At 41.6% G+C, this 26,000-nt stretch overlaps 1 protein-coding gene across 13 annotated transcripts in view; it reads right to left on the minus strand.

The window, feature by feature from the left end:
• Nucleotides 1-26,000, minus strand: part of PLEKHG1 (pleckstrin homology and RhoGEF domain containing G1) — a 221,316-nt gene that overhangs the window by 26,306 nt on the left and 169,010 nt on the right. For 12 of the 13 annotated variants that reach the window (XM_027083419.1, XM_027083432.1, XM_027083400.1 and 9 more), the window contains 4 exons: nt 18,373-18,442; nt 10,073-10,119; nt 6,039-6,189; nt 2,713-2,844 (listed from right to left, as the gene is read on the minus strand). In XM_027083419.1, the coding sequence (XP_026939220.1) occupies nt 2,713-2,844; nt 6,039-6,189; nt 10,073-10,119; nt 18,373-18,442 (400 nt within the window). Of the gene's footprint in view, nt 1-2,712; nt 2,845-6,038; nt 6,190-10,014; nt 10,120-18,372; nt 18,443-26,000 lie in introns of all 13 variants that reach the window. The other variant, XM_027083487.1, reaches the window with a different exon arrangement.

The following is a 26,000-nucleotide window of genomic DNA, read 5'->3' on the forward strand; positions in this document are numbered from 1 at the left end:
AGACGGCGAGGACACAGGGGCCCATTTGTTGAGCCTCAAGAATGGTGTCTAAATACCTGCGACAGGGGCTAAGGGCCCTGTGTGGTGTCTGATGTGTCTGCATTTATGGCTGGTGTCACTTCAGGGTTAACAGAAATGAATCAAGTTGTTAACTGACGAGTTGCCAATTACTTCTTTCCATCCCTCCATAATCCCTCTACTAAGGCAGTGGAACTGTCTTTCACAAGCCAGGTAAGGAGGCTGCTGGTGTGTGGCCTTCTCAGCTGTCCTTCTCATGATGTGCTCACCCACATTCTCTGGACGAACACCCCCAGAGCTACTGACCTGAAAAACCTCTTTCCAGAAATTGAACTCACACCACAAATAAGTAACGCAAAATGAAAACCTGAGGAAAATCACACAAGATACATCTCAGAAATTTCCTGATATTAATCCCCATTCATCTGGGAAAAGGAAATGAATGTTTCTTCGCCACTGTGTTTTTAACGGAACTTCATAAATATCGATAGCATGCCTTTGAAGTTTCTTTAGGATTTACTGTACATCCCTATCAACGTTTCTAAAGGAAGCTGATGTTGTTATTTTGGAAAAATGAAAACATTCACAAACAGCACTTAATTAAGCAGCCCATAAAACCACCTAAAACTTCATTGGTTGAAGATAGAAATGGAGGTAAGTCTGAGCCAGAGCCTGATTTAGTGGTGTCTTCAGACTGCTAGACAGACTCTTAGCTATGAAAAACCAGTCAGTTAGCCATTTCTGAATATCTAACACACATTATGTCTGATGTTATGCCACAAAACACTTGAATGATGAAGCATAAAACCTTTCTTACTGCTACACAAAGCAGATACGGCCTGGAAGATTAGAATGTCATCTTCCTTTGGACTTCCCTGGTGGCGCAGCGGCTAAGAATCTGCTTGCCAGTGCAGGGGACACAGGTTCGAGCCCTGGTCCGGGAAGATCCCACATGGTGCAGGGCAACTAAGCCTGCACGCCACAATTACTGAGCCTGCGCTCCAGAGCCCGCGAGCCATAACTACTGAGCCCATGTGCCACGACTACTGAAGCTCACGTGCCTAGAGCCTGTGCTCCGCAACAAGAGAAGCCACCACAATCAGAAGCCCGCGCACCGCAACGAAGAGTAGTCCCTGCTCGCCGCAACTAAAGCCCGTGTGCAGCAACGAAGACCCAACGTGGCCAAAAATAAATGAATAAAAAAAATAAAAAGAATGTCATCTTCCTTTGATTTTTGATAGTCAGTTGCGTCATACCACACTCTGGCTGCCTATAGATGAAACCTAGAGTGCTTTTTTTTTTGGCTGCATTGGGTCTTCACTGCTGTGCACAGGCTTTCTCTAGTTGCGGCGAGCGGGGGTTACTCTTCATTGCGGTGCGCGGGCTTCTCATTGTGGTGGCTTCTCTTGTTACGGAACATGGGCTCTAGGCGCGCGGGCTTCAGTAGTGGCACGCGGGCTTAGTTGCTCCACGGCATGTGGGATCTTCCCAGACCAGGGCTCGAACCCGTGTCCCCCTGCATAGGCAGGTGGATTCCTAACCACTGTACCACCACGGAAGTCCCGAAACCTTGCGTTTTGTTCAGAGGTATGGCCTGAAGAGCGTAGCTCTTTTCGCTCCTGAGTCAGATGTAGGTGCTCTGCATAGCATGGAGTCACCCTGAGCTTTGCTTTTATTCCAGGGGCAACAAGGAGCTTAGGACTAGCCTCTGGGCCCACGTGACCTTTTGTTTTTAAATAATGCATCTTTTGAGATGCCCAGGACATGATTGCTGACTTAGCATCTATCCAAAGTTCCCAGGAATTTAGGGCTCAAAATGTTGACAATGGAAGGGATCTTAGTAAACGTGTCTTATTTTAAAAGTGAGGAATCTAAAATGCAGTGGTGAGTCTCCTCCCCAGTGAAACTGTCAAGGACCTGGCTCCAGACTCAGCTCTCCTTCCTCTGAGTCCCCGTCCCATCACCACTTGTTCGCCACCTCATGACTTTGCATGAACTAGTGAGAGAGGAACAGAGGCTTAAAATCCCTTTAAACAGTTTGGAGGGCTTCCCTGGTGGCGCAGTTGTTAAGAATCCGCCTGCCAATGCAGGGGACATGGGTTTGAGCCCTGGTCCAGGAGGATCCCACGTGCTGCAGAGCAACTAAGCCCGTGTGCCTCAACTACTGAGCCTGCGCTCTAGAGCCCGTGAGCCACAACTACTGAAGACCGCATGCCTAGAGCGCGTGCTCCGCAACAAGAGAAGCCACCACAATGAGAAGCCTGCGCACCGCAACGAAGAGTAGCCCCTGCTCTCTGCAACTAGAGAAAGCCCGCGCACAGCAACAAAGACCAACACAGCCCAAAATAAATAAATTTATTAAAAAAAAAAAAAAGCAGTTTGGAGAGAGTTGCTTTCAGCAAGAATTGCTTATTGGTAATTAATATAAAATAAGGCCTTGGGAGACTCAAATTTTTAATTTGGGTCACGGAAGGGGCTATGAGCAAACAATTAGTTTGAACGTTACAATGTACCTTTCTCTTTAATAGCCAGTAAATAATGATCAGTATTATCGATGTCCTGATCTTTTCTCAAGGAGATCTATGATGAAGGCCATGAATGACGTGCAACACTGAACAGCCTTAATATCTGATTTGGGAAATGATAAGTCATAGGGCCGCAGCCCCACCAGGTACTGCTACCCTGAGGCCTCACCTGTAACCGGACGGCATGTTCATGCTTCCGCTTCATGTCGTTGATGTGCCAGGCCACTCGCTGCATCGTGTCTATAGCATCAAGCACCACATCGTAGCCTTCTGTGTCCTTGTCAAGGTGATTTTCTATTTCCTTTAAAAAAAACCCAAAACACCCAACCCTAGTTATTTTCAAAATTTTTTTCTTATATACTCAATGAAACAAAAGGCACTTCTGTGATTAGTTTCTCATTTTATTTTTGCTTATTTACACACTATCATCTTTCCTTAAGATTCTGAGATAACTACCAGAAATACCTACAACAAAATGGTAAGATACGAATAAGAATGGAGCTAGGAAAAATAGAAGTCGATGAGAATTGCATAAGGAGGAATTTGACAAGGAGGATGAAACAAAACAAGTATACAGGCCATTAAGTCTCACAGAGATATTAGAGTGATTATAATAGATAAGAGAGTTGATATTATAGTTGGAGATTTCTGAACTTCCTGTTGGCCAGTGTAGTACAGTTCTCAGTAATATGGTTCTCACTCTTACTACATAGGAAACATTTTTTTTTTTCCTCCCAGAGGAAGCAAAACTAACACACAGGGCTTAGTATGTAATGGCCTCAAAACAAAGCAAAACAAAAACCAATGAATATTATATTAAAAAAATACCTTTACAGCAAGGCATTTTCATGTTGTCAAGGCTTTAAAGCCTTTAAAGCCTTTCACTAGTTCATGAAATTCACTAAAGATAATCCTTCAGAGTGCTGAGAGGTATCTCATGGTTCAAGTATTCACTCTCTGATGGTCAGAAGGATGTAACACCGGCACTTATCTGAGCCCTGGAGTTCCACAATCCCAGGGAGGTGAGAAGGGGACACGATTATAATCTAATTCTTCTAAGTACATAAGACACATGTCCCTAGACTCCTAGGAGTCTAAGGATAGGGACTATTGCATAGTTCCTTTAGTCCTTTATGTTCTCAACAGTGCCCACCAGAGAGCTGGGTTGGTAAATAAATGCTTATTTAATTGAAGCTGTATCGTCTTCAAAGAGCAACAATAAGTTTTAAGTATCTAAATTCCAATGTAAGTATCTAAAAGAGTAAGAAGATATTAGAGTCAATTAGACTGTTCCTATGACACTTATCATGCAGAGATGTTAAGCTCAAGGGTGGAGGTTGAATCTAATGGTATAAATTATGAAGATTAGTTCCCTTGTTTTTTAGTCACACTTTGTTTACTTTTACTGAATCCTCAAATTTTCCATCCAGCTAGAAACTGGAAAGGAATTTACATTTTATTTCTGCACTCAGACTCAGCTGTTAGAAAGGTCCTATGAAACTGTATCACTAAACTAACAACTCCCAGGTAAGTTTAAGATCAAGAGAAAACTTAAAAAAATAATCACTTCTTCTTTTAGTCTGAGAGGCAATCCTGTTCATCAATAGACAGACTCAGAAGTACAGAGTGTATTTCTGTGGGGATTTTCACAGGTGGCCACACAACTTTGAAGTGATGTGCATGATATAGAAGGAACACTCTAAACCAATTATAAAAGCAAAAATACTCCAGGCAATTAGTTTTAAATTAATCTAACCACTGTTCTTCCCTTTTATCTTCACTATCAGCTGTTATGAGCTGGAAGTTTGTGCCCTCCACAAATTCATATGTTGAAATCCTAACCTCTAATGTGCTGGTATTAGGAGGTAGGGACATTGGAGCTGGTTAGGCCATGAGGGTGGAGCCCTCGTGAATGGTGTTAGTGCCCTCATAAAAGAGAGCCCAGAGCACAGTCTTGCCTCTTTCCACCATGTGAGGAAATGAGGAGAAGAAGGCAGTGTGCAACCCAGAACTCAACCATGCTGGCCCCCGATCTTGGACTTCAGCCTCCAGGACTGTGAGAAATAAATGTTTGTTGTCTAAGCCACCCAGTCTATGGTATTTTGTTATAGCAGCGTGAACTAAGACACCAGCTTTTAATTTAGAGGGTAAGGGCTGTTCTTCCTAGCAGTTAACTTTTTGTAAGAATCTTGACTTGTTATATCTGACATGCTTATATAACGGAGGTCCGAGACTCTTCTTTTGATTGACTTACTCTCTAGAAAGCCATAAACAGAGATTACTGGGACATACTAGTTTTAAATGCCATATTAGCAGAGTCCAGGAAAGATCTATCCTGGGAAAGCTATTCTTTTTTAAAGAATTATTTGGACACTGATTTAGTAAATTAATCCCACTAAATTTAGAGGTCATTAAAACCAATCGAACAGTTAAAGTAATATCCCTGATGTGGCTTCACAGGATGCAAGATTCTCCCAAGATGAGCCAGGCAGGCAAAAAGACAAAGCTGAGAAATCTCTGGTAAAGTTGGACCATAAAGAGTTCTTAAACTTTTAAATGTGTATGAACTGAGCAATCTTGGAATGCCTATCCAAGTTAGAAACCTGGAATCATTTAAAAAGTGATACAAGTAAATTGCAGGCATGTTGATACACATAGGAGCTCTGGATTTAAATCTTTTTTAAAAAAGATTTTTAATGCAGTATTAAAAATAATAAAATAAAAATAATAGCTCATTTTTATTGACCGCCCGCGAGGCACCACGAACGTGGGAAATGTACAGGATTTGAACCCGGGCAGTCTTGCCCCAGAGCCCTGCTCCCAACCTCTCTGCTATCCTGTCTTTCTCAAGTTGCAAAGGCAATCAATCCTACTTATAGAATGAAATTACTTTCAAGAACACTATTTCCCATTTTTATCAGCTTCCTTAGAAGATAAGAAATGAGAATGTATGAGAGCCATGTCTACTTCTGTTTCTAAGGTCTCCTTGAATTTTGTACAAATAATGGGAAATGATATAAAGAAAACAGACCCTGAAATGATGGGAGGCCCAGCTCGAAGATCATTCATCACGCTGCTCATCTGTCTTCTCCCCTTTCAGCCCCTTCTCGTTGCCCCTACACAAGCCAATCTATGACAAACAGCTCTCCCTCCCAACTGCCTACTGAATCCGGGCTCATGGAAATAAAATAAAACCTAACAAAAAGATCTGTTGTTCATGAATGATAGCTCCCTGCCTGAAACTGTCACTCCTAAGCCCTATCACCATCAGAGCCAAAATGAATCTTTTGACTTGGCTGTTGTCAATGAGGTTGCAGGCCTAGAATATAAATATCTCTAATTCCTCAAAGCAGATTAGTCAGTTGTAAAGTATGAGTGTGGAAAATGTTTCCATATGTCCACAGCTTTTTCTGATTTTTTTTTCTCCTAAACTTAACATATACACACAAAATCCCCATCCCCTAGAAAGTCCTTCAAGCGCAGGCAGAAACTTACATGCAAAAGGAGATGATACTTGAGAATCCGCTGAACTGGTTTCAAGAGATAGGACCCCAGAGGCAGTGAGTGTTTCAAAGTTTCCTGACGTTCCCTGAAGAATTTGGCCAGCATCTTGTTCCTCATGCACTCTGTCAGCACAGCCACGGATCTGCAAGAAGAAGAAATATTTTAAAATCTAAATTGTAACGCTTGACACGAGCATTCAAGTTTTAAACGCTGGAGTGTGCTGATACCTTAAAACAGGTAAGAGCTAGAGAAGCTAGAATGCTTCTGGGCAGGTTTAGAAAAGGTGTCCCTCTGGGAGGGTGAATTAGAAAAAGACACTATAAGAAGGTAGTAAAACATGGACACATGGCATCTAAGCAGGAAGCTCCTTCCTCCAGGGAGATGCTGCCCCTGCCAGGACACAGGGCTTTGCAAAGGGGATTTAAATTGGACGTTAGTCCCTAATTATGTCCCATCTTGGCATCTTTGTGCAGTGCTCAAATACACATCTGTATTCAGTTTTCAAGTTAGATTGCAAAGAGTGGGCACCTTTGTACTAAACAAAAGGAGTGCCTTCTTCCCAGTAGATCCAGCCCCGTGCCGGACGTTTGCCACCCCCTCTGCCGGTTGCCTTTAAATAAATGCACAAAGTGCATGACATTATGTGCAGGTCTTTGGAGACCCCATCCCCCGAGGAACTTTCCTTTGAGAATCTCTGAACAGATCCTTCTTTCCACCGCCAAGTGACTCGCCTCATTCTACATTCAGCTTTTGAAACAGTTGGATAACCTTGGTCCTTAAGGAGCGTGCCTTACAGAGCATATTAGAAAAGTAGGTCGGAATTCTTCCTCCACCTCAGCTCCCCAATAAGTACGGCCCCCAAACATCCTAGACGGATGGTTGAAACAAAGCTCATATCTTATACATAAAGCAAGCTGGTGGGCTAGTATAGTTGCACATACACACGTAAATTAAAATCTTATGGTCACATAACTTAGAAGGAAGCAGGTGGAAGTAATTTCAGCCCCTTTCTCCCCAACTCAGTAATATGTTTTCAGAATTAATTTAGAAAAACAGAGCCAAACAACAAAATAAAACTCCTTGGAAGGAAGTGACATGGATGGAGGTCTCCTAATTAAGCGATCAGAATCCCTTTCGTGCCTGATTGCTTGGAGAAATATCTCTGTTCAAATGGTTTTATTTTTCCCTTAAGATTTCAAAACTATTCTTCATCATGTAACCTGGGGACTTTTCTAAGGTTCTTTAGAGTCAGAATCAGCTGCCCACTGGCCTTCTAACCATCTGAAGTTTTGAGTTCTTGCCCAAGGGTAAGACACCTGCAAGAAATCCTGAGCGCACTGAACTCCGGATTCAGGCCACGGGGAGACATCCGAGAACAATGACCTGAGCGGGTCTGTGCTCCTCCCTGGGGACAAGAGGGAGGGCTTGTGCCTCTTCCCAGCAAAGTCACTGGGGCATGACTGGTATGAAGAAAGACATCTGTCAAGGTGTGCAGGAGACATTTAATATCACCAGCCTGGATCCGAAGGGGAAAGACGCGTTGTCAGATGGGCTGAAACACCTGGCGCTCATGGCTTGTGAAGACGGGGGAGGGAAATCTCGGGCCTCAGAGAGCAAATTGATGGGAGGCAAGGGGACAGGAAGAAATCTTTTTCTATGGATATGAAAACCACACAATTGGGCAAGAACAGGATGTGCCCGCTTCACTGAGAGGGCCTGGGGAGCAGTTCCCTGCTAACACGTTTCTTTCCTTCTTCAAAGTCAGACCCAAGGTAAAAAACACTTCCTCCTGGAAACTGTCCTGATTTCTCCTCGCTGGGACTTACTCCTCCTCTATCTCATGCATCTTTAGCTTCTATTACATATGACTGAGTTGGTACTACATTGACTTGTATTCATTGATTTGATCTTTCCTAACGGCTGTTCCACTACTGCATTTGGTTCAGTTCCGACTCTCAAAACAATATAAACTGCTAGAAGGCAAGGGATATTCGTTCCTATTTCCTGCCAGTGTACACCAAGCTTGGACTTGTGCCCTACGAAGGACAGGCTCTCAGAAATGTCCTGCACAAATGACTGTGCCTATCCCCTGACCCTGAAGCAGTGTAGTTTATAAAAGCTGCCTTCGTTCTGTGCCCTCTGTTCTTATTACTGTCAGAAAATTCTTCTTAACATAAACTTCCAAAATTGCACATTCAGAAGATATTTCTTCAAATGACATGTTTATAATGAAATTTACACAGACATAATCCTCCAAATAAGCCCCTCTAGCATCTTAGATCCTGATAATTGGGTCCAGAATTTTGTTGATTCTTCAGAGTTGGAATGTTTTTTCCTTTCCCACAGGAGGAAGTGTTGTGGAGAAGTTGAGGGCTGATTCTTTGATTTCTCTGCATGAGGGTGTGGTGCAACGCTGGCTTTTAGCATAAGGACCATAGCTTTAGTTGGGGCATCCTACAATTTCCTGATATCTTCAGGAGAGAGGTGGAAACAACATTGCTTAAGTGAAACTGTGTAAACTGTGGGTAGGTCTACAGATAAGGATATGAATAAATGTACTAATCTGCATGTGGGGTGTTGTTTTGTTTTGTTTTTAGGGAAACCTGAGAAAAGCATGCTTGACCCCCAACCAAATAAATCACCATAGCATGATATCCTGACCAATATTTAGAGGAGGAGATGAAAAGCCTCCAATGGAAAGTATTTTGCCATCAGTAAGCCTGAGCCTCTGCCTTCATGTCTTTTAATCCACACTGGCTTTCCAGGGCCGCCCCGGAGCAGGAATGACCCGCTTGTTCTTCCTGAACACAGTGACACAAGGGGCTCAGTCTACTGGCTTCTCTTCTAGGTGGACCCCACCACCCACTTTATCCTTAGGGACATGCCTCTACCAAGACTGGCTACAGAGTAGATAAAATCCCCCGAGCTCTCTTCCCGGTCCGTCCCTAACATAACAACTCAAGTCCTGCTAGTCACGCGGGCAAACAGACAGCAGAAAGGTATGGGGTGAGGGGAATCACAAAGCTTCAGAAAATTTACAAGGATGTAGTAGCATGAGGTTTGAGGCTGGACCCACTTTGGTTCAAATCCCAGCCAGATTTGGTCACTTATCAGCTATGTGACCCTTGTAAAATCAATAAACCTGTTGGAGGCTCAATGATTTCATCCACGCAGTGGGGATGGGGCGGGGATGATGAGGAGGTAGCACTTGCTGAGGACCTATCAGGGGCCAGGCCCTGTGCTGTCAGTGTGTTCTCTGTTTTCTGCTTTTCTTTAATCCCTCAATATCTCTAGATTCCTGGGAAAACTAAATTCAACCACATTTTGTATTTACAGGATTGAGCGTAGTACCTAGGAATCAATACGTGCTCAATAAATGTCTTTTGCAGAAAAAAGACTTTCCTACAGTGTGAGCTGTGGTCTTAGGCCTGACTCCCTTACTGCAATGGTCACTATATTGGCCAGAGGCTGCTCCCTAAACGGTCCTCTTGCCGACACCCCCAGTGTGAGCAAAACTGAAGCAATGATCCGGGTGGGGTGATGAGTCCTCTTTTCTCACATAAGCTTATCATGTTTTTTCCTTTCTCTGAACTCCATAAAACTTATGCAGTTCCTAAAATTTATATGGCAAAAATATAACATATTTTATCCCCAGCTAGATTATATAAACTCACTAGCAGTGCATCCCAGATTCTTTAAAACATGGCACATATACAAAAGGGTTAATAGATAAGACTTCTAGCCAAACACAATTGGTTTACTTAGTTTTCCACAGAGGGAAACCTAACGATCTTTTTGGTCTCCTTTAAGGTCTTTCACAATTTTTCCCTGTGCTGGCTCTGCTAGGGAGTCCCTACGCCTGAATGCATCAGTATCTGGGTACCCTGTGGTCCGTTCTCAGCATGTTTGCAGTTTCCCCACAGTACTCAGCGCAGTGCCAGGCACATAACGCCTACCGACAACTTACACTGCACAGACTGACTTAAAACAATATGAAGATACTCCTGCACATTCACAAGGCGTACCTCGGATAGTTAGTGCAATACTGGGTGTAAATGTGGAACTCTTCACTCTGCAAGGAAACAAAAGAAATTTTATGGGCAAAAAAAGCAGAGACAACAACAATCAATTACAAAGAAAAGATATATCATTCATACCTTTAAATTTGTTCCTGTAACCACACTGGCCTGTCTCCTGAGCCCCTGTGGCAATCATCCACGCCTTTTTTTTTTTTTTTTTTTTTGCGGTACGTGGGCCTCTCACTGCTGTGGCCTCTCCCGTTGCGGAGCACAGGCTCCGGATGCGCAGGCTCAGTGGCCATGGCTCACGGGCCCAGCCGCTCCGTGGCATGTGGGATCTTCCCGGACCGGGGCATGAACCCGCGTCCCCTGCATCGGCAGGCGGACTCTCAACCACTGCGCCACCAAGGAAGCCCTCATCCATGCCTTTTTATCTACCTTGGGTTATACCTAGAATCCATGTGCACTTGAACTCATCTGAGTTCATTAAACACTTACTGAGCATCCGCTGTTTAGCTGAATCTGAGGGCAAATAGGAAGAGGAAGACAGTAGGGTTTCTGCCCCCAGATGCTCATGGTCCTCTGGGGGATTTGCAGTGTGAGAGAGAAATATAGGTAGAAAATTTAAATATCACGTGGTCAGAACACGTTGGAGGCATGTGCAGGGCACAAGAGAGCCGCTGCACACTTTCAAGCCCTGTATGTGCAGTTCTCTCTGCCCACTGTCTTTCCCACATTTTTCATCGGGTAGCTACCAGGCGCCACTTGACATTGAACTGAGGCTTTATTTCCTCTAAGGGGACTTTCTGAGTCCTTGGGCCGAGCCCACTGCTCCTACTTGGGACCTCACAACACCCAGTACCAGCCCATCTTGCAGCGTTTGCCGAACGATAATGACATTTTCTGCATGTCTGTCTGTCTCCCACTCTACGCTGTGTTCCTGCAACAGGGGGCCCTACTGTGTTCATCTGGCACATAATGTCTGTTGAACTACTGAATCCCCATCTCTCCTATGAAGCTGAAATTTTTTTCAGAGCAGGATACAAGTCTACTCACCTGTATGCGTCCAGCGTGGCAGCAATGCCTCAAATGCTTAAATATTTGGCTAACTAATGGGGGCTTCTTGCCTTTTGCTATGATCATATTCCAGGTTTCCTCATCAACAAATTCTAGACATAATATCATTTCACTTATACAAAAAAAAAAAAAAAAGGTCATGAAGAACCTAGGGGCAGGACAGGAATAAAGATGCAGAGCTGGGACGAAGTGAGAGAGTGGCATGGACATATATACACTACCAAACGTAAAATAGATAGCTAGTGGGAAGCAGCTTCACGGCACAGGGAGATCAGCTCGGTGCTTTGTGACCACCTAGAGGGGTGGGATAGGGAGGGTGGGAGGGAGACACAAGAGGGAGGGGATATGGGGATATATGTATACGTAAAGCTGATTCACTTCGTTATACAGCAGAAACTAACACACCATTGTAAAGCAATTATACTCCAATAAAGATGTTTAGGAAAAAAAAGTATATATCTTTAATAGGAGGGCTTTTAAAAAGAAGCATCACTGCAATGCTATTATCATATTTACATAATTCCACGGGAAGGACTGAGAGGTTGGGATTAGCAGATGCAAACTATTACATATAGGATAGATAAAGAAAAAGGTCCTGCTGTATAGCACAGGGAACTAAATATTCAATATCTTGTGTTAAACCATAATGGAAAAGAATATGAAAAGAACAGATATATGTATAACTGAGTCACTTTGCTGTACAGCAGAAATTAAACACAACATTACAAATCAACTATACTTCAATAAAATGTAAAATAAATAAATAACTCCATACTCTCATGAGGGTTTGTCATCAGGATTCCTATTTTCTTTTTTTAAATTATAGTTTGCTGTTTGCTTTGGAATCCGAATAACACCCACACACAGCAACTTGATATTGTTGGTATCTCTTAAGTTCCTTCTAATCTATAAATTCCCCCTCTTATTTTCCCCTTGCAATTAAGTTGAAGAAAAACCAGATGGTTTGCCCTGCAGAGTCTCCCACAGTCTCAGTTTGCTGATCACATCCCTATGGCTTCCTTTACTGTGTCCCCTGTCCTCCTCTTTGTGGTTTAGGAGAGGTTTGATCAGACTTAGGTTTCATAATTTGGCCCGAGTACATCATAGGTTAGACTACACTTAAATCGGGAGGCATATGATGTCTGGTTCTCTCTTTCTGTGATGTTAATAACCATTGGTGGGCTTCCCTGATGGTGCAGTGGTTAAGAGTCTGCCTGCCAATGCAGGGGACACGGGTTCGAGCCCTTGTCCGGGAGGATCCCACACGCTGCAGAGCAGCTAAGCCCGGGCGCCACAACTACTGAGCCTGCGCTTTAGAGCCCGCGAGCCACAACTACTGAGCCCACGCACCTAGAGCCCATACTCTGCAATGAGAAGCCACCACAATGAGAAGCCCGCGTGCCACAACGAAGAGTAGCCCCCGCTCGCCGCAACTAGAGAAAGCCTGCATGCAGCAACGAAGACCCAATGCAGCCAAAAATAAATAAATAAAATAAATTTATTTAAAAAAATAACCATTGGTAATTATTGCTTAGATCTGTTAATTCATGAGGGGTTACAACATGGTGATATTTCTAGTCTACTATTCTGTCTTCATTTATTAGCCAAAATCTTTCCAGAAAAGGAACTGCCTTAGACTGGTTACCCTGCAGTTTGTGGTTTGTATGGGAAAGGCAGGATAAATGCTTGATTCTTTTCCTTGATTTTCAAAATAATGCCTCGGTTCTCTAACATCCTGCAAAGGGCTTGGGTTTTTTTTTTTTTTTATATCACTGTGATTTCATGAATATAAACATATTTCACGATTTTCAGTTGTTTTCAGTTAGTTATCTTTACTGATGCTCAAATGATCCCATCTTTGCCCAGTAGGAGCCTCTTCTTGAGTATTCGTGACCTACAGCCTCCAGCTGCTTCCTTGTTTTCTGATGTGACAAGATGTTCCAGACTATCTTGTATACTTACTTCCCTACACTCATTCTTCGCAGAGCCCTGATTCCTTTAGGTAGGAAGTAGTATGTGGAAACCACAATCTGAGTTTTAGGGATGCTCTTGCTACTAGGTTAATTAGTATTCCTAGGCCTTTTCAGTGGACAAAGCTAGGAATATGGTGTTTTTGTAAAGCTAAAATACATACTTAGTTCATACTAATTCTTGTAATTCAGATTCAGGACTACAGTGTTTTTAATTAGCCTCATTCTTACTCTGTATTTTCTTTCTCTTGCCAATTCCAGTTCTCAGTGACACAAATGTAAATATTCATTTGCTTTATCCCACAATATACACAATAATTCCAGAATAACAATACCAACACCATTATATATGATATCATTACTGAAAACAGTTAGGGATGCATTTGTTGTATTTTGTCCAGAGCATATTTTTCAATTGATTGGAATTTCCTCTGTGTGGTCATGCCACAAACTGGATATGCAATTAGACTCATTGTTTCATTTTGCTTTCAATTAAAAAAAATTTTTTTAAATTTATTTTTAATTTAATTTTTTTAACATCTTTATTGGAGTATAATTGCTTTACAATGGTGTGTTAGTTTCTGCTTTATAACAAAGTGAGTCAGTTATACATATACATATGTTCCCATATCTCTTCCCTCTCGCGACTCCCTCCCTCCCTCCCTATCCCACCCCTCTAGGTGGTCACAAAGCACCGAGCTGATCTCCCTGTGCTTTGAAGACTGTTTTAAACTTTAACTTTGGTTTATAACTATGTAAAATAGATATATGGTTGCAAAGTCAACTCCCCAAGGAAATGTACACTTAAAGATGTCTGGCTTCTAATCTTTCCCATTCTAGACTATTCCCTCCCTTCCCCATCAGGAACCAATTTTTAATCTTACAGTTTATCCTTAAAAATTTTTTTTAAACATACACATTTACATATAGGTATAACCTCCCCTATTTCTGAATAAATAAAAACAAGCTATGCCCGTGATTCTCAAACTTGAGTATTAGAATTACCTCGAGGGCTTATTAAAACACAGATTACTGGGTTGCACGCCTAGAGTTTCTGCTTTAGTAGGTTTGGGTGGGGCCCGAGAATCTGCTTTCTAACAAGCTCCTGTATGATGCTGCTGCTGCTGCTGGCCCAGAGACCACACTCTGAGAACAGCAGTGCTATACTCCCCACCCCATCCCCTTTCTAGTAGTATACAGAGATATTCTTGACTTGCTTTTACTGCTTTGTACTATTCTATTACGTGGATATACCATAGTTTATTCAACCAGTTTTTTGTTTTGTGGATATTTGGGTTCCTTCCATATATTACATAGTTCTATACATATATTTATATATGCATATGTACCTATACTTATATAAAATATTTATTTCTATATACCGTATAGATTTATAAATTGTAACAATCAGTACTACAAAGCATAGCATCACCTTTGTTGAGTTTCTGTCACTATATCTTTGGAATAGATTTCTGGAAGTAGGATTGCTAGAATAAAGGGTGAATTCACATGTAATTTGGCTAGATATAGCCAAATTCTCCTCCGCAGGGTCTATTTTGTTTTCCCACAATTACAGGAGTGTCTGTTTCCCCACGGCCTTGCCAACCTAGTAGGCTGCCAACATTTTAAGCATAGTATTTAAAAAAAAATCTAAATTAATTGCCAAATTCAAAAAGTTAGAAGATAAAAATATCTTGATTTCTGGCTTCTCTTGAAAAAGTATTAGACCCACTGGCCCTGGGCCTATAGTTTCAGGTAACATTTCTGTCCCTGAGAAAGGAGTACCTCGATGGCTCTGGCGTCCACCTGGGCCCATTCATGCACCGTGTTCACCTGTTCAGCTCCTGAAGGCACTGGAGTGTCCCGCCCGGCTCCAGAGATAAGAAGGGCAAAGTGATTTGCCCAAGGTCTTCTAGGAAATGAACACCAGGCTAGAGCCTTTCCCTGGGTTTGCTCACAGGCTTTCAGCTTCTTGCTCCTTTCCTGCCTCCTGCTGCCCTCAGCCTGGGATTGAACAATTATCAGGCTGATTTCCTCAAATTTAAGGACTCTTAGGATCATATGGAATACCAAACTTAAACACCATGGCCTCAATGAAAACATATTTAAATTACATCATCTATTTGACCTACACACACCTACCCTAATAAAGCCTCAAGGCTTCTGCACAGCTGAATTTCTGTGCATTTTGTGACATCATGGCTCTATTCCTACCTTAGACAGTTTTGATTTAAATCACTGACATGTTCTTAATACAGAAGCAAATGCATATTGGATCTTAGATTTATAAGCTCTGTGGACAATTCAAATAATGGCTTTACACAAAAGTCAATAACTCCTAGTTAGTTAATTCCCTAAACACCTATTTCTTAGGATATATGCACACAAGTCCTTTTCAGAAGTATTTAGGGAGAAAGAAGGCAATGACACACAAGAAATGATACAAAAATAGATATTTTCTTCTGGTTATTCAACTCTTTCAAGTTGCAATTAGAGATGATGTCAAAATGAGACATTTAATTATGAAAGAACCAAAACACGATAGTCACGGCTGGCCAATCGAACACACAGGGGATCTGAATGTTTATTGAATGAATAACCAGAGTATAGAAAACACACACACACACTCACTCATTGATTCCTGGGTACTATTCACAGGACACCATGAGAAAGGCTGACTATGTCCATAGCACAGGGGTAAGGTGACACTGACTTGAATGCACTCCAATCACACCAATATCTGATACCAGCACTTTCTTGAGGATCATTTCAGCAAGTGGTGGTGGTGCCTGGCACTGAAGAGAGAAAGGCTCCAGTGGGGAGGGGGCCGCGCATCAGGGGAGAGGAAGAGGATAAGGGGAGGCTGGGTCTCTGAAGACGAACTTCGTCTCCCTCCTAAATTCCTCCCAGGGTCAGCCTGGCTGACAGTCATGATAAGGGATGGAAATGAGGGTGGAGGTGAAGGCAGGAGACCAAGGAAACCTGTTCCAGGTGTTTCCAGAGTCCTAAGAGCGGAGAAACACTGAGCTGGGAGAGAGCTCCGTCTGCCTGGTAAGGACTTTTCCCATCCCTCGCGAGAATGGCTTCAACAACAACAGCTCCTGTTGCTCTTCTATGGGCAGCAGCAGGTAAGAAGTCCTGTATTCTCCTCCTGCTGTCACCTCTCCATACCACAAAAGCAAGGTCAGAGATGACTCTCTGTGGAAGCCCCAGTGACTCAGATAAAAGCAGATGGCAGCTGCCAGCTTTACCTCTTTCATTAACGGCCTCTCAATTAAAGCGATTTTCCATTCCTCCCCAGAGGGGAGCAGCTGGCTGTGTGTCAGAAGTGTAACATCTTCCAAATTTCAGGGTGCTGAGTAAGAAGCAGGTTGTGCCAGGCCCCACACTCCCTCGCGATTCCCGGCTCGCACACCAGAGCGTGGAGCGCTATAATCAGTCTTCTAATTAAACTTGGCAATATCACAATGAGAAATCAGATTTGGGAGCTGGCAACCTGGCACATCAACAAACTTTTATGTGAATAATTAGGCCAGAGCTAAGCGTACGCCGGACCAGCTTTAATCAACGTGTGATTACAGTTACCAGTAAAAGCCCCAATGTTTCCAAAAGCTTCTATGTTGTTTATGTGCCATGGTGATTGTAACACAGCTTCTTTGATATACTCAGCGTATCTTTTTTTTTTTTTTTTTTTTTAGCGGTACGCGGGCCTCTCACCGTTGCGGCCTCTCTCGCTGCGGAGCACAGGCTCCGGACGCGCAAGCTCAGCGGCCATGGCTCACGGGCCCAGCCGCTCCGCGGCAGGTGGGATCTTCCCGGACCGGGGCACGAACCCGCGTCCGCTGCATCGGCAGGCGGACTCTCAACCACTACGCCACCAGGGAAGCCCCTCAGCGTATCTTTTTACCCATTTCTTCCTCTTTCTTTTTCCTTCTCTCTTCCAAATTCCCACCCTGCAGGAGAATTCACTCTAACACAGGCCGCTTGTGAAAAGAATTGTGTAAGCGTGTGGGCACAGACACTCGCACCCACAAAGTCAGGAGTGTTTTATACACAAGCCCATCCACTGCCTTTAAGGAACCACACTTGAGTAGAACCTAGAGTGTTATGTTTGGATTCAAATCATTGGATCATCAGAAATGACCCTGTGGAACCACCTCAGAGCCCAGTCAGGCTGGGAGGACATCTCCAAGTTCACACTGGACTCCAGGATTCTAAATGAGGTGCTAACTCTGGGCTACCCCAAAGCACAGTCATGAACTTTGCTTCAACCTTTGCACATTTGAAACCACAACTGCAAAAATCCCATGAAGTTCTGCTGCAAAAACAATTTCTGCTAGAGGTTTTCTAAACAAAAGCTGTTGAATTTTTAAGAGAAACGTAAGATTCTATATACAGTAGGTAGTATGTCGAGAAAGTAATGTTGTCAAGCAGGGGTCCCCAATCCCTGGGCTGCGGGGCAGTACCAGTCCGCGGCCTGTTAGGAACCCGGCCGCACAGCAGGAGGCGAGCGGCGGGAGAGCGAGTGAAGCTTCAGCTGCCGCTGCCCATCGCTCCCCATTGCTCGCATCACCGCCTGAGACATCCCCCCTCCAAACGCCGCAGAAAAACTGTCTTCCATGACACGGGTTCCTGGTGCCAAAAAGGTTGGGGACCGCTATTGTAAAGGATTCCCTTGTAAGTTTCAGAATTCTCTCTCTTATCTGGGTACAGAATATAAACTGTCGTTTAAGATTTAAAATTCAAATCCTTTCCTTGTGTTTTTCTAAACCATCAGTGCAACTTAAGAAAAATGTAGGAAAATTAGAGTGCATTTTTAAGATGCAGGAGACTAATTCTGCCCTCTTTATCCCCCTAATGACTAGGCTACTGCCATAAATATATAAACACTATTTCTATTCTAACAGATTTTTGTAACTGGTCTATTGTGTATGTACTTATTTTTCTAACATTTCTCTAATCTGGACTCTCCTCTTCCCAAGCTTAAAGTTTTTCCTAGGAAAGATATGTAACATCATTTAGCTACTATACAAGTTCTAGGACAACTACTAAGTTATTAGCATTTCCTAACTTACTGGGAACTGTGTTTTGTATTTTTTTTTTCCCTAGCTAGTGGGGAGAAAAAAACCCCTCAGGGTGAGAGAGATTAGTGGTGAACCTCAGCCAATATGGAACACAATGGTCATTTTAACCTTAAAATGAAAACAATGTGTGCTCTGTCTCTGTCTTGGTTGGCTCAGAGAGATGAACCCTGCTTACCTTGGACACAAAGCATTCTGCTATGGCCACAGGATCATTTTCACAGTTTTCCAAGTCTTGCAGAAGTTCACTAATAAAAAAATAAAAGCCAGAATGTATTAGGTTGTGGTCTGAGAGTTGAGGACATTTAAAATAACTTAGAAGTTTAAACATTTATATGGCATTTACAAGGAATCGTATTTAATTGGATAACTGAGGACCTCTTGTCATTATATCCAAGGCTTAGATAAGGGACTTGCCCAAGGTCGTGGTGGAACAGGGGTGTAAACACAGGTTTGACCTGTAACTCTCCCACCCAGAGATAAGCCCTACCTAACGGTTTCAGTCTTCTAGAAGTTTGTCAACATCTGTATGCATGCTCACACATACTCACTCATTCATCCAATAGCTTTCCAGGTACCAGATACTGTGCAAAGCACTAAGAACAAACACAGCAGTGAGCCAAGTGAGATATGGTTCCTGGTCTCTTGGAGCTTGGAATCCACCGCAAGAGTCAGACCTTCAGTGAAAAGTCACACTGACAAATATAACACTATACATGGGGATACTGCTCTAAAGGAAAGATATGCCAGGGGAGGAAACCTCTTTCTTCAGATGAAAATCTACATTATTTTTAATGATTCATTATTTTAAGTAACTAACTGCATAATATTTCACCGTGTGGATGTAGCGTTGTTAATTTAACTGATCTCCCATGGCTGGATACAATTCTAGAAATGGGATTGCTGGGTCATCGGGCATTCTCAGTTTAAATGTTAACACGTTTCCAAATTGCACTCCATATAACTTGGACTGATATGTACTTTGATATGTTAAATATTTATTTTAATTAGCTGTGTATTACATATTTAATAAAAGGTTAAACAGTTCTACAGGAATTATGATAAAAATAGTTCTACACTTTCTTGCTTTTTGTTTCCCATTCTCGACTGCCACTCCCCAGAAACACTTCCAAATCCTGGCTGTTTCTGTTGTATGTACCCCTGTTTCCAAACATGCTGGTAACGCATTTTCATTCTTTTTGTTTTAGATATTTACTCCGTAATTTCCCCAGCTTCCTTTCCTCCCATCTTCTCAACAAGCTCTGTTATGAAATTTAATTAGATTAAAAGTCAGAGTTTACACTTTTTTAATATTTATTTTATTTATTTGGTTGCACTGGGTCTCGGTTGCAGTAGGCATGCTCCTTAGTTGAGGCCAGTGGGCTCCTTGGTTGTGGCATGTGAACTCCTGGTTGCGGCATGCATGGGGGATCTAGTTCCCTGACCAGGGATCGAACGTGGGCCCCCCGCGTTGGGAGCGCGGAGTCTTAACCACTGTGCAACCAGGGAAGTCCCCAGAGTTTACACTTTAAAGACTATGTAAATATTATTCTCAGCTCAGCCTTGGAGCGTACCATAACTACATTTCCTTTCTTGTACAACCATGTTGTACACACAAATATGTCACTGGAAAAGGGAGGAGTATTTTAATAGCCTTTTAGGTGAGTGTGTATATCTTTCTTTGATAAGACACTGCAACTCAACAAATGGTAGTTTCTTAGAGGTTTATTGGAGTCTGAAACCATTATATACTATATCCTGTTACATTAAAGTCCATTGATGCATCTATCTTGTCCTCTGAAAGGAACTTTACCAGTGCATGATTTCAGAATAGTCCCGATTTCAAACATTCTTTCCTAATATTCCTATAAAAACATACCATCTGTAAGATTATTTTTGTTTTGTTTAAATATAGTTCTGATATTGGTATCAATATCTTTTATAGAAAGATGGGTGTGATTAAATTAAAGACAGTTGAAATCTAATCATTAGAATCTAAATACTGGATGAAGAGAAAAGATCAAAGAAAAAGAAGAGCCAAGGAAGCAACATATCTGGGCCAGTGTTTTCCGTCACTGGAGGATGGGGTGCCCTGGATATAGGTTTTGTATCCAGGTCTTTCAATATAAATCCTCTTTCTGAGCACAGAAGAATTTTGAGCAGAATCCGTCATGTTACTTCTCAAGGCTTAATAGAAATACTCCTTGACAATATTTAACTCCCTGTGTTCTCTATGTTACACTCATCAAGCTACCCTTTCAGCTTTAATTTCATCTCCAGATTGAATCTCCTGGTAGGAGGGAGTGTCTCAGGGGACCCACCCAGGCTCTAGTACGGCTCACCTATAAGTGAACGGCCTTCATTGCTCAACAACCCGAGCTGGGAGGAAGCCCAGATGCCTTCCAGTCCTACCCCTTAATTTTAAGGTGAGAAAACCATGACTCATAAAAGGGAGGTGGCTTACCTTAGGTCATACAGCTACTAATTAATGGCATAGCTGGGGTTAGTATCGGGGCTTTTGAATCCCAGTCCCACACTCTATGACAAACACATCTATTGAAAGATTTGTTTCCTGATTGACTCAAGAAAACTGAGGGCTAGACTCTGCCTCACAGTGTCTTCAACCTCGTACCGCCTACCTGGAAGGCCTTGTGTGAATCATCTGGTCCGCTTTCCTTTACAACCCTTTTCTAAAATAATAGAAACAGCGAGGAGGAAGTAGTTGGATTTCTTTCAAGCTCTGTCATCAGAGCAATCATCCTGATACAGTTGGCCAACCACCCTGTTTGTTCTCCATTCAACATAGTAATTACTGAAAGCCTTGTGTGTCAGGCACTGCTATAGGCACTGAGGTGATGGGGTAAAGAACATGGACAAAGGCTCTGTCCTGTGGTGCTTATGTTCTGATCAGGAGCGATAAGTGTTAATAACTGAAGAAATAAACAACACAATATCAAACAAAAGACAACAAATGTTGGCAAGGATGTGAGGAATTGGAACTCTTGTACACTGTTGATAGGAATGCAAAATGGTGCAGCCACTATGGAAAGCAGTATGGAGGTTCTCCAAAAAATTAAAAGTAGAACTACCATATGATCCAGCAATCCAACTTTGGGGTATTTATCTACAAAAATTGAAATCAAAATCTTGAAGAGCTATCAGCACTACCATGTTCATTGCAGAAGTATTCACAATAGCTAAAATGTGGATATAACCTAAATGTCCATGAATGGATAAAGATGAATAAATAAAGAAAATGTGGTATATATATATATATATATATATATATATATATATATACAATTAAATATTATTTAGCCTTAAAAAAGAAGAAATTCTGTGACAACATGGAAGAACCCTGACATTATGCTAAGTGAAATAATCCAGTCACAGAAGGACAAATGGTACATGATTCCACTTATGTGAGAAATCTAAAATAGTCACACTCATAGAATCAGACAGTAGAATGGTGGTTAGCAGGGGTTGGGGGTAAGAGTAAATGAAGGAGTTGCTAATTAACAGGCATAAAGTTTCAGCTAAACAGGTTGAACCTGCTGTACCACACTGTAGCTAAGTTAACAATAACGTGTTGAACACTTAAAAATTTAAGAGGGTAGATCTCATGTTAAGTGCTCTTATTATAATAACATAAAATTTAAAAAAAAGAAACTAAATGAGATTTCGTTCTTTTACCAATAGAAACTTACACACCATAGTACAATATTGCTTAATGAGAATGTTTATGTGAAAAAACAGTAAAGTATTGGTTTTACTGAAAAACAAGAGAAACCCAACAGAATAAGATATTGTACTGTGTTAGGAAGGAAATAGAGGACAATGTGGTAGAGAGCAACTGAGGCTGGGTGGTGGTGGAGGAGCATTGAGGCAGTCATGGAATGTTCTCTGAGGAGGTGATATCTGAGTTTGGGGAAGGTTGGAAGAGAAAGTCATTTAAGAAATTGATAGTGAGTCTAAGGACAGAATGAACATGGTGTGTTCTTATGTGAGGTGTAGAAAGGAAGCCATTGGCTGGTGTTTGGTGAACAACGGGGAGTGTGGGAGATACGGAAGACGACTAAACATAAAATAATACATCATGTACTATGGGAACTCAGATGGGGCCATGAATGTGGGAGATGAGGGACTCCATAAAGACCAGAAACAGACTGTCATTCTAGAGTTACAGCCTAACGGGGCGGGGACTAGGCTTCTCATTGCATCACTGTAACTAATGAACAACTTTACAAGTACAGTAGCAGGAAGGAGTGACTCACAGATTGTGTTTTGTACTCAAAGCTAAAATTAGAATCATTCTACCTTCAGGCCTGGGGTATTTTCCCTTTTCCCAGAGCAACTGTTCCAAATATCTCCTCCTTTTTGAGTAGGATTATGAAAAAGGAAATAAGATTTCTTACTTGATTTCAAGTCCCTTGTCTGGATGGGCAGTTAGAGGAAACACAGTTCTCTTTTACAGAACATATTCCAGGTAAGACTCTCTCTGACCACTGATGTGGACTTGAAGTCAGGAATTGTAATACGACCTTGAAGATTCTATTGCCTTACACTGAGCCAGATTCAGGAAAAGGGCCTCTCCCCTTCCAGTGTGCAACAGACTCTAAGCACCACTTCCTTTTCCCACCCACCCAACTAGGTCAGCTGGCATTTGAACTTGTTTGCATCCAGAGGCACACATGCATGAGGGAATAGAAAATGGGGTGAGGTTAATAGTACCAAATGCTCCATTAATTTCACTGATACATTAGCACTGGTCTTGAAAAGTCTACAAGAAGAAAGCCTGCAGGTAAAAATATATTTCTACCATTGTGCAGTAGTTGAAGACATTTTGGTGGTGTGAAAAGGCATTAAAAGAAATGGTAATGGCCCCCACCTTTCCCTGCCTTATTGTTGTATGCGTCCCATGATTTGCTCTCTAAATTACATTTCAAAGGAGAAAAAAAGCATGGCCCAAATCATGTTTTTCTCTTAAGACATAAGTTACTTGCTCTGTGATGTTTTTACTAGCCCCTCAGACAAAATTAATTGCTTGTTCCTCAGCGTTCTCAAAGCATTTTGTTCATTCCCTGATTATATGACTTGTTGTCTCTGCTACACAATGATGTCATTCATCTTTATACTACTAGACTTAGCCCAGGGTTTTAAACACAGTAGTGACTCAACATAGGTATACTGAATAAAGAGAAAGGGTTGAAGGAAAAAGGAAAATTTTACTCTCATCTTTTGAGGAAGGAAGAGAGCTTATGATTTTAACTTGCTAAAAAATAATTTAAAAATAGAAGTCCAGTATAGAGGAATGGTCTCTGCTTCCTCACTCTTCATCATTAAAGAAAGATCCAAATTACTGTTTAGATAACTCTTCTGTATTCCAAGAGAGGGATGCTGTGTAAAAACAATTGACATCTCTTCTTTCATATGCAGTTAAAAAAAAAAAAACAAGTTTTGGGAGTTTAGGGGCAAGTTAAAATGGGGAAAGTGGTTTCTTGGACAAAGCTTGTTTCCTGACCGTTTGGGAATTTCTTCCAGACACCAAACCAGAGTCTTAAATTTCCAGGCTGTTAAAGGGATTATGAGAGAAAGATTTGGCTATAAAAAGGAAAGCAAAAATGAAATCTCAACTGTATTCCAAAACAGTTCACGTTGGAAGATTTTGTGAAATAACAATTTGAATCTAGTAATATGCCAAAACCGAACAAAGACAGTACAAGGGGGACTTCTCTGGTGGTGCAGTTAAGAATCCGCCTGCCAATGCAGGGAACACGGGTTCAAGCCCTGGTCCGGGAAGATCCCACATGCCGTGGAGCAACTAAGTCCATGCGCCACAACTACTGAGTCTGTGCTCTAGAGCCCACGAGCCACAACTACTGAGCCCGTATGCCACAGCTACTGAAGCCCGTATGCCTAGAGCCCATGCTCCGCAACAAGAGAAGCCACCGTGATGAGAAGCCTGTGCACCGCAACGAAGAGTAGCCCCCGCTCACCGCAACTAGAGGAAGCCTGCATGCAGCAACGAAGACCCAAAGCAGCCAAAAATAAATAAATAAATAAATTTAATTAAAAAAACAGATAACATTAAAATAAGAAAAGTATCTTAAAAAAAGACAGTACAAGGAAAGAAATTATACACTACTGTCATTTATGAACATACATTAAAAAGTTCTTAAAAAAATACAAATCAAACTCATTATGCATAAATACATGAAACATTATGGCCAGGTAGGGTTTATTCTAGTAGTGTATATATGATTCAAATCAGAAGGCCTATTAATATAATTTGCCACATTATGAATAGGAGAAAAATCATATGCTAATTTTCTTACAGGATGATTATGTATTCAATAAAATTCAATTTTCATTCACACTAAAATCTTAGCAAAATAGAAAGAAGTGTCTATCTAAGTCTTGGAACAAACATCATACTTAATGGTAAACAGTTAAAGCATTCCTGCTAATGTCAGAAAAAAGATAAGAATGCCAAAATCTAATCAACATTGTATGGAAAGACTTACCCAAAGCAGTAAGACAAGAAAAAAAACATAAGGGGTAGAAGAACTGTAAAGGAAGACAAAAAATTCTCCTTATTTTCAGACACTACTGTCTACACAGAAAATCCAAAAGGATCTATAAACCATTATTAGAACTGATGGGACAGTTTAGAAAGTTAGTTGGATATAGTATCAACATATAAAAATTAAAAGCATTCCTACATGACAATAATGGCTAATTTAAAAATAGAAGAATTACTCTAGTCAAAAATAACATAAAAAAATAAATTTTTAAAAGTCACATGTATGAATGTGATGGAGAAACTATAAAACATTATTATAGGGCATTTTAGAAAAGCTTGATTGATGAGATATGCTTACAGATAGGATGACAATATTGCAAAGATGTTGATTCTGCCAAAATTAATCTAAAAATTAAATTGAATTCCAATAAAAGTCCCAACAGAGTTTTTCATGGAACTTGACAAACTAATGCAAAAAAAAAAAAAAAAAAAAAAATCGGGGCTTCCCTGGTGGCGCAGTGGTTGAGAGTCCGCCTGCCAATGCAGATGACACGGGTTCATGCCCTGGTCCGGGAAGATCCCACATGCCACGGAGCGGCTGGGCCCGTGAGCCAGGGCCACTGAGCCTGCGCGTCTGGAGCCTGTGCTCTGCAACAGGAGAGGCCACAACAGTGAGAGGCCCGAGTACCGCAAAAACAAAAAAACAAAACAAAACAAAACAAATCACTTGGCAGTGCAAAGAGTTAAGAAATGCTAAGCCATTGTTGAAGAAGAGCAATGTGGATTTAATAATTAAGACAATGTGGTATGGAGTAAAGATGGACAAAGAGACCAACAAAACAAAACACAGAGCCCAGAAACAGGACCATACACACACATAAACTTCACCTAGGAGGAATGTGGAACTACAAATCGGCATAGAAAGGATGTACTTTTCAGCCTATGGTGGTGGGACCATCAGCTAGCCATAGGAAAATAAGGATTTGGATTTCCTACCACAAACCATACTTGCATCAATTTTAGTTAGATTAAGGACATAAGTGAAAAGCAAAATTTTAAGACTTTCAGGAAAAATATAGAGTATATTTATGAACTGAGAGTAGGAGGTAATTTTTTAAACAAACACAAAATCCACATACTATAAATATTATATTTACTTAGAGTAGTCAAACTTATGAATTTTACAACTTATTTTCAAAGAAACCATAACTAAAGTTAAAAGGCAAGTCTCATACTAAGGGAGGATTACGGCTCACATAATCCACAACGATCTCCAGGGAGAA

This window comes from Aethalodelphis obliquidens, unplaced genomic scaffold (genome assembly GCF_003676395.1).
Source record: "Aethalodelphis obliquidens isolate GAN/ISIS:26980383/991018 unplaced genomic scaffold, ASM367639v1 scaffold3, whole genome shotgun sequence".
Lineage (NCBI taxonomy): Eukaryota > Metazoa > Chordata > Mammalia > Artiodactyla > Delphinidae > Aethalodelphis > Aethalodelphis obliquidens.